We start from the raw sequence: 9,938 nt of genomic DNA on the forward strand, positions 1-9,938 counted from the left end.
AACAAAATTGGTGCTATATAGCACTAAAAAAGGTTCCCCTATGATTACGAGCCAAGAACCATTTTTGGTGCCATATAGAACCTTTTTTTTAGTGTGTATTCTGCTGTGTATCAGAACAATATTCACTGTTTCCATATTAATTTAACGCATGTCATGGTTGAAATGATACAATAGAATAGTTTAATGATATTGCTCCCTTCTATGATTTTTGTCATACTTCCTCTCACACTTTAAATATCTTTTTTCACTCGATATTGAAGAATGTAATCGCGGACGTGTCACAATGTATCGAGTCTTGATGGAGGGAGGGGTCCACGCCCCCAGCGCTCCCATTGGCCAGGGCTCTATTGAGCAGCTCGGCCTGTCTATTGACGTCACGGACGTCAGTCTTCGCACATGGAATTGCGAATCAGTTGCGCTTTTGCGCTCCAGCCAGCCGAACTCACGGACGCGCGAGAACAGCCGCCGCTCATCGGTGCAGCGCACGGGCTGAGGACTCTATTCCCACACCCCACTGCAGAGTTTTTATTTTTTATAAATTGGATTTTTTATTTTTTATTTCATTTCTTCAGGAAGCGTGTTCTTTCCTTTGCGCCATGGAGAAGATGTCTCGACCTCTTCCTATAAACCCAACTTTCCTACCTCCGACTCACGGCGTCCTGAAATCCCTGCTGGAGAACCCCATGAAACTGCCCTTCCATCACGATGAAGGTAAAGATGGGTAGATGTTGCTTTCGGGGGGTTTAAAGCGTATTGTGCATCAGCTGATGTTTGTCAGGCGCGGCGCGCGCTTTGCTTTCCTTATAATCTGCGCGTAAAAGCGCGTCTTGTCACTGTGTTTTCACACCGTTTCCAGTTCCTCCTCATGCATGCAGATGCATGCTGTCACGTATAATCGCTCTGAATTATGTGATTTTGTGATGGAAGTTTGTGTTTTGTTGATATTTTAATTGCATTGCATTCTTTTTACGCACAGACATAAATCGATTGCGCGGTGGATTTAGCCAAAATTGCATGATGGTATCTGTTTAAAACAGGCTTATATTACAGCATTTGCTCACTTAGAAGAGGAATAAACAGAGCGTACTCAACCAATACTGACTTTACGCGGATAGATGAAGTTCACACTCAATGGAGATGATCTGTGCTCATAGTTCCCTTTAGAGGGCGCTATTCAGCTCCACCGCTGATTGTATTTGTGCTGCATTCAGTCATATTTATAGTGTAAATAAAAGGTTGTTTTTATCTTTTGTTGCACCTAAAGAGGACGTGCATTAGCATCTGCACGCTTTTCTCAGTTTGCACACTAAACAGGTTGATTTGGTTACATTTTTGGATCAGTTCAGCCCTCATGTCACTGCAAAACTGTACTTTGTTTGCTCTCTGGAACGCTAAAGGAGAAATGCTGGGAAACAGCCACCCCTTTTCCAGTGGGAGTGACTGAAAATTACTATAAAAAAGAAACAAACTGTCAAAAGCTGTTGTATGATATTGAATAAAGTGCAAAATGTGGCGTGGACCGCTTTTAAGATGCTTTGGAACTGCATATTGTAAAGATATTATAAATATTAGTAAGAATATTGCTCTGTGCACATAAAATTATTTTAATTGAATTGAGTTTTGATACTTATGGTGCTTGAGTTGTATTCACTGGGCCTGTCGTGAGTATTGATTAATCGCCTGATCTTGGTTATTCAATCTAATCGCAATTATTTGAGATAACCACAATAATTGTGCAGTTTAAATCTCAATCACATTTTACCAAAGACTATAACTATAGACTATAAGAACAAACACACAAACACTATTGTAAAGTACACAACGATAGATAAAGGTCTTCTTTTGTTCAAAATGAATGTTTGTGTGTATTATATATATATATACATACATACATACAAAGGCACACACACATATAATATATAGATATATATATATGTATATATATATAATATACACACATATATTATGTAAACAAAAACTTTAGTTAGATGCGATTAATTGCGATTAATCGATTGACAGCACTATTTTATTATAATTTTCATAACATTAAAGTGAATCAAATGAGCCTATTTTAGTATAATTCTTATTATTATATTATTATAATATCTTTAGTACAAAATTAAGGTTTGTGGGTTTAATCAGACTGCATTATATTATATTATTAGTGCTGTCAAATCGATTAATCGTGATTAATCGCATCTAACAAAAGTTGTTGTTTACATAATATATGTGCCTATATACTATATATATACACACACAGACACACATATAATATATAAATAATATATAATACACACATATATAAACAAAACCTTTTGTTAGATGCGATTAATCACGATTAATCGATTTGACAGCACTATTATATTGCATTATAAAAAATTTCAGAACATTTTATTATAATTTATATTATTATATTACATACAATTCAGAGTAAAACACAATGTATTAGGCTCACACTGTAAGTGACACGAATAAAACTAGATCATTAATCGCAATTATTCGTATGATGAGTAATCTTCAGCACAATATTCATGATCATGACAGGCCTAGTATTTCTCATCCGCTTTTGTTGTATGAAACATGCATGTTTGGAACAACATTTAAATGTGTTCATTTGTGCGTGTGTGTGTGTGTGAACGGTGACAATAACGCCTCCATCTTGTTCCTCCAGGGTTCGGGAAGGAGAAAGAGAAGGAAAAGAAGTTGGAAGAGGACGGAAACGCTGTAAACGCCCCTCAGTCTGCCTTCCTGGGGCCGACGCTGTGGGACAAGACCCTGCCGTACGATGGCGACAACTTCCAGCTGGAGTATATGGATTTAGAGGAGTTTCTGTTGGAGAACAATATTCCCGCCAACTCTCAGAGCGAGCAGAGCCAGCCTTCCCAGCAGCCCCTGCCACCGCGGCCTCCTTCCACCTCGCCCACACCTTCCGTGGTGGATCTCAGCAACCGGGCGACCACCTCGGTTCACTCCGGGATCGTTGGCCAGAACTGCCTCCAGAGTCCCAGCAGAGCAGGTACCGACCCGATCGCACACATCCCTAATCAGTCCCTCCAGAAAAACGCGATTATGCGATCGCATGATTTAATGCATAATCAGATAAAGTCCGCATATTTATGCGGGGGCCGCATTTTTTCAAATACGCCGCACTTTCCGCGTGCAAAATATGCGTGGCTAGCATGATTTGATAATCCCCGCATTTTCGTCCCAAAAAAGTCACATATATTAGCAGAAAGTTTAAAAATGTTCGTTTACTTCACACAAGAGCCGCCATTTCCCCCTATTGCCATGGGAACGTTTTGAAGTGACGTAATTACCCGACGTGAACGTCATCGAAAAGCTGCAAACCCCGTGGAGAAACCATAGATATCGGTGAAACCATGATGAAGCGCGCAAATTCACATCTGCCAACAAAAATAACAGCAAAAGAGCAAAGAAAAGCAGTTTCCCGGAGTGTTGACCGATTTCAAAACACAGCATCATGAAGCTTCGAAGCGTTATGAATCAGCGAGTCGATTCAGCGGTTTGAAGCGTTATGAATCAGTGAGTCGATTCAGCAGTTTGAAGTGTTATGAATCAGTGAGTCGATTCAGCAGTTTGGAGCGTTATGAATCAGCGAGTCGATTCAGCGGTTTGAAGCGTTATGAATCAGTGAGTCGATTCAACGGTTTGAAGCGTTATGAATCAGTGAGTCGATTCAACGGTTTGGAGCGTTATGAATCAGTGAGTCGATTCAGAGGTTTGGAGCGTTATGAATCAGTGAGTCGATTCAGCAGTTGGAAGCGTTATGAATCAGTGAGTCGATTCAGCGGTTTGAAGTGTTGTGAATCAGTGAGTCGATTCAGTGGTTTGAAGTGTTATGAATCAGTGAGTCGATTCAGCAGTTTGGATCGCCAAAGTCACGTGATTTCAGCAGTTTGGCGGTTTGACACACGATCCGAATCATGAATCGATTCACTGATTCATAACGCTTTGAAGCTTCATGATGCTGTTTTTCTAAACCGGTCATCACTATAGAAGTCGTTATTTAGGTTTTAGCACAAAAACTATTCTCGTCGCTTCATAAAGTTATTGTGAAACCACTGTAGTGAGATGAACTTTGTAACGACGTCTTTAGTACCTTTTATGGGTCTTGAAGTTATTTATTCATTTTTTCAGAAGTTGTAGCATATTCCTTTTGTAAAGCTACAGAACTTGTTTGACTCAATGTTTTGTGAATTTGAGCCATGTGTTTATTAAGGTCTTCAATAAAACAAGATGAGAACTTAAATATTCCCAGCACTTTCTGTGATGTAGTGCTTTTTTTCTCTTTTTCATCAAACCACAGTTTTTGCCACTTCTCGCAATTTTATTGCATGAAATTGCATAAATATCCCGCATTTTCCATCACATTGTTTAAGAAAACGTGCCGCATAATCAAGGATTTTTGCCCGCAACAATCACAAAAAAAAAGCCGCATTTTTCTGGAAGGACTGACTAATGCTCCAGGCTGATCTGAGCCTCCTGAACACCCGAAAGCTCCTGAGATGTGCTTTCTCTTCACATTTTTAAGAGTGCGCATTGAGCTTATCATCTCCTGCATGTCGCGTTGGTTAATCATCAATAACAAGTTCAATGCCACTTCTGTTTTCTGTCGCTCTGAAGATATCTGACCTCTGGAGCCCTTTAAAGATTCACCCAAAACCCAAGCTCCCTCCGGGCCGCACGCCACAGAGTGTTTGAGCGACAGGTCGTATAAGTGAGAGATTAATTGGACTTCGCTCAGCTGCGTCTGCAGTGTGTGTTTGGTTGAAGTCCATGTTGTCAGGTGTTTTTGTGGATCGCGTTGCGGCCGTAGCTTTCAAATCATATTCCAAAGAGAGAAAATTCATTTGAAATCATGCATGCATATAGAAGACGTTTCTCTATTGGAGCCTGTATGATAATTATTACATTTTTGAAACAAAAACCATAGACAATTCATCCTGATGCTAGGTTGCATTATACAGTGACAGGCGTCTAAAAAAAGCATTTTATGAAAAACACTTAAAACTTACAATAAGGTTTATATTAGTTAATAAGAACAATGAAAAATGCTTAAATAATCAGCATTTACTAATACATTATTCAATGTATTATATTACATTATTCAGTGTGTGTATATAAGAATATATATATATATATATATATATATATATATATATATATATATATATATATATATATATATATATATATATATATATATATATATATATATATATATATATATACATACAAAGGCTCATATACATACAAATAATAACATATAATACACACATATATTATGTAAACAAAAACTTTGGTTAGATGCGATTAATTGCGATTAATCGATTGACAGCACTATTTTATTATAATTTTCATAACATTAAAGTGAATCAAATGAGCCTATTTTAGTATGATTTTTATTATTATATTATAATATCTTTCGTACAAAATTAAGGTTTGTGGGTTTAATCAGACTGCATTATATATCATATTATTAGTGCCGTCAAATCGATTAATCGTGATTAATCTCATCTAACAAAGGAATAATATATGTGCCTATATACTATATATATGTATATACACACAAAGACACACATATAATATATAAATAATATATAATACACACATATATAATTTTAGTATAATTTTTTATTATTATATTATTATAATCAATAACTTTTTATGGATGATTAACGAACGCGACATGCAGGAGATGATAAGCTCAATACTAATACATTATTCAAATCTTTGTATCTGTTAATAGACATCGAGTTAACATGAACTAACATTAACGAAGATTAATAAAAATCAGGGCCATAACACCACCATAGACATTGAGGAGGACAAGTCTAGAAATGGCCAAATTGTCAGCGCTCTGTATGTTAGGATGACAAAAAGGTTTAAAAGTTAAATTTTTAGTCTGGTTTGCCTCAGGTCTAACGGCGTTTGTCAATGTCAAAATGATTGAGATGACCAACAAATCAAAGTAGGCAGGGTTTACGTTCTCTTTTGGCTCTGTATTTGCCATTTGTCAAAAGATTAATCGCGATTAATCGCATCCAAAATAAAAGTTTGTGTTTACATAATATATGTGTGTGTACTCTGTTAATTATTATTTATATATAAATACACACACAAGCATGTGTATATTTAATAAAAAAAATATTATTTTTATATATAAAACATTTATATTTATATATATTATAGATTATATAAATGTATATACATGCAAAAAATTCTTAAAAATATACATGAATGTGTGTGTTTTTATATATAAATAATAATTAACAGAGTACACACACATATATTATGTAAACACAAACTTTTATTTTGGATGCGATTAATCGCGATTAATCTTTTGACAGCCCTATAATAAATACATATATCTGCTGTTAATATTTGAAGTCCTTAGTGGTCTGGTGGTACAATTTTTGTAAACCGTGTCGAAGGTTACAGGCTCTAATCCGCCCTCATATTGTTTTTTCATCTTTATTAAAATCAAAGATGTTCAGTGATTGTATATTAAAAGCAGGGACACGTTCGTGTGATTTCGTTTTTTGATTTCACCGGAATTTCTTTTGACGACCGGAATTTCTTTTGACAGCCCTAATTTATTCACCAACGGGAATAATCTCAAGACTAACAATATATTTGACGCAAATCAATGCAAATACTATCTGCAAATAGTCCCAGAATGATTATTTCCCAACTAGAATTAGACCTAGAATTTTGTTCACTGCTCTTGTTTCTTTATGCTTTATAAAATAAAATAAAATGATCCCCTCCAATGTTCAAGACATGCTTACGGCCTTCACATAAAAATAAAAATACTGTAGCAAATGTGTTACTCATTGTTAGGCCCTGTTTACACCTGGTATTAAGATGCGTTTTGGTCGATCGGATCACAAGTAGACGAGGGAGACAAATTCCCGTCCCGTCTCTTTTGTCCACTTTCAACCACATCTGTCCTGATTTCTTCATGGTTAGGGTCTATGGGCGGGTCAATGTATGGCTTTTTCAGATCTTTCCATCTAATGGATGAAATGAGCTCACGCAATTTACATATGAACACGCCCGGAGACGACGGGAAAACAAACGGTAATCGCTCATTTGGCCAAATGCACATGAACAATCACTAAAAGACTGTCTACTCTCTGCCTACTGACCTAATGCAGAAACATTATGGGACGCGCGCTAGCCAGACGGGATTTAAACTTTGACTGGAGACCCAAGTTTGTTTTGAAATCGTCCCAAGCACAATGTTCTCCCACCATTCCTGATGTCTAACACACACTCACCGCGTTCGGCTGGTCTTGTGTCAGTCAGAGCAGAAACGAAGGCTCATGCTTTTCGAGTGTTTTTCTCAGAGTGTGTTCTTATGTAAATTGCGTGAGCTCATTTCGTCCATTAGATGGAAAGATCTGAACAAGCTCTTGCACTGACCCGCCCATAGACCCTAACCTTGAAGAAATCAGGACAGAAGTGGGTGAAAGTGGACAAAAGAAACGGACAATAACTAAAATGTACAATAACTTTATGAAGCGACGAGAATAGATTTTGTGCGAAAAAAACCTAAATAACGACTTATATAGTGATGACCGATTTAAAAAAACAGCATCATGAAGCTTCGAAGTGTTATGAATCAGCGACTCACTGATTCATAACGCTCCAAACCGCTGAATCGACTCACTGATTCATAACGATCCAAACCACTGAATCGACTCACTGATTTATAACGCTCCAAAATGCTGAATCGACTCACTGATTCATAACGATCCAAACCGCTGAATTGACTCGCTGATTCATAACGCTCCGAAACGCTGAATCGACTCACTGATTTATAACGATCCCTAACCACTGAATCGACTCACTGATTCATAATGCTCCAAACCGCTGAATCGACTCGCTGATTCATAACGCTCCAAACCGCTGAATCGACTCACTGATTCATAATGCTCCAAACCGCTGAATCGACTCACTGATTCATAACGCTCCAAACCGCTGAATCGACTCACTGATTCATAACGCTCCAAACCGCTGAATCGACACACTGATTCATAACGCTCCAAACCGCTGAATCGACTCACTGATTCATAACGCTCCAAACCGCTGAATCGACTCACTGATTCATAACGCTTCAAACCGCTGAATCGACTCGCTGATTCATAACGCTTCAAACCGCTGAATCGACTCACTGATTCATAACGCTCCAAACCGCTGAATCGCTCCAAACCGCTGAATCGACTCACTGATTCATAACGCTTCAAACCGCTGAATCGACTCGCTGATTCATAACGCTTCGAAGCTTCATGATGCTGTGTTATGAAATCGGTCAACACTCCGGGAAACTGCTTTGCGTGATCTTTTGCTGTTAGTTTTGTTGGCAGATGTGAATTTGCGCGCTTCATCATGGTTTCGCCGATATCTATGGTTTCTCCACGGGGTTTGCAGCTTTTCGATGACGTTCACGTCGGGTAATTACGTCACTTCAAAACGTTCCCATGGCAATAGGGGGAAATGTGTGTGAAGTCAACTTTCTGCTAATATATATATAACTTTCTTGCAACTAAAATGCGGGGATTATCAAATCATGCTAGCCACGCATATTTTTCACGCAACTTATTTGAAAAAATGCGGCGCCTGCATAAATATGCGGACTTTGGCTGATTATGCATTAAATCATGCGATCGCATAATCACGTTTTTCTGGAGGGACTGAAACATGGCCTGTATTAGGTAAAGGGACCTTACTGTAATAAATATACATTTAGCTCTTCAAACGGAGACTCAGGAGTGAATGCCCAAACGTGACTGACAGCTCTAGCCGAAACGCACGAGGAGCCGTCAGACCCACCCGTCACATTGATCGCACATTCCTTCACGAGCCAGTGACTTTCCCTGACACTTCACACACTTTTACAGCTCCAGAACCTGCCAGTAAACCTGCCGTGTGAAATTAGACAAATTCCCCGTCTGCGTTACGCCTTCAGTTTGAGTCAAACGCCGGGCATTAAATGACGTGTGTGTTGTGGCTAATGTAGGTGGAAACCCTATAGAGACGGAAGTTGTGACATTCATCCCATTGACACGCCCAAGTGCGTTATGGATATTGGTAATGCTCAGGTATTGAAACGCATATGGACGAGCAAAGGCCGCTTTCCATCTTCAAAAGACAAACAGGCACACCCAGGTCACTCCTACAGATAGACATGGAGATTGTGTGTGTAAATCTCACAAAACATGGTCCGTTTCAGCCCTCAATAGCTACTAGTAATATTTTGCATAAAAAAAAATGAAGCATGTTTTCAAGACCATTAGGATTTTTGCTTTGTGAAAATGTGACTATTAAGTACAATGATAAAAAACTATTTTAGTATTCAATCTTTACATACATTTTTTTTAATAAAACATGCTTATTATATTATATTATATTATATTAAAAAGTATAAAATATAAGCACCATGTGCAACATCATAGTCTGAAAATATAATATAATTTTAGTATTTCATCTTTGCATTGATTTTTTTTGCATCACTGTAAAAAAATTATTAAATGTGCTTAAGTATCTTTAAAATAAGCACAATATGCAACATCATAACTGTCTTTAATATAATATAATACATATAATATAATATTTTAGTATTTCATCTTTGCATTGATTTATTTGCATCACAGTAAAAATATTAAATGTGCTTAAGTATCTTTAAAATAAGGACAATGTGCAAAATCATAACTGTCTTATAATATAAAATAATTTAATATAATAAATATAATATAATTCTGGTATTTCATCTTTGCATTGATTTTTGCATCACAGTAAAAATATTAAATGTGCTTAAGTATCTTTAAAATTAGCACAATATGCAAAATCATAACTGTCTTATAATATAAAATAATATAAAATAATTTAATATAATAAATATAATATAATTC

At 37.0% G+C, this 9,938-nt stretch overlaps 1 protein-coding gene across 2 annotated transcripts in view; it reads left to right on the plus strand.

Annotated features, from left to right (window-relative positions):
• The first annotated feature begins 391 nt into the window (after positions 1 to 391).
• Positions 392 to 9,938, plus strand: part of hlfa (HLF transcription factor, PAR bZIP family member a) — a 22,320-nt gene continuing 12,773 nt past the window's right edge. For both annotated transcript variants that reach the window (XM_079836812.1, XM_079836811.1), the window contains exons 1-2: positions 392 to 711; positions 2,672 to 3,016. In XM_079836812.1, coding sequence (XP_079692938.1) covers positions 597 to 711; positions 2,672 to 3,016 — 460 coding nt within the window. In that variant the 5' untranslated portion in view covers positions 392 to 596. The remainder of the gene's footprint in view (positions 712 to 2,671; positions 3,017 to 9,938) is intronic.

Source organism: Gobio gobio (genome assembly GCF_949357685.1).
Source record: "Gobio gobio genome assembly, chromosome: 1".
In the NCBI taxonomy this organism is placed as follows: domain Eukaryota; kingdom Metazoa; phylum Chordata; class Actinopteri; order Cypriniformes; family Gobionidae; genus Gobio; species Gobio gobio.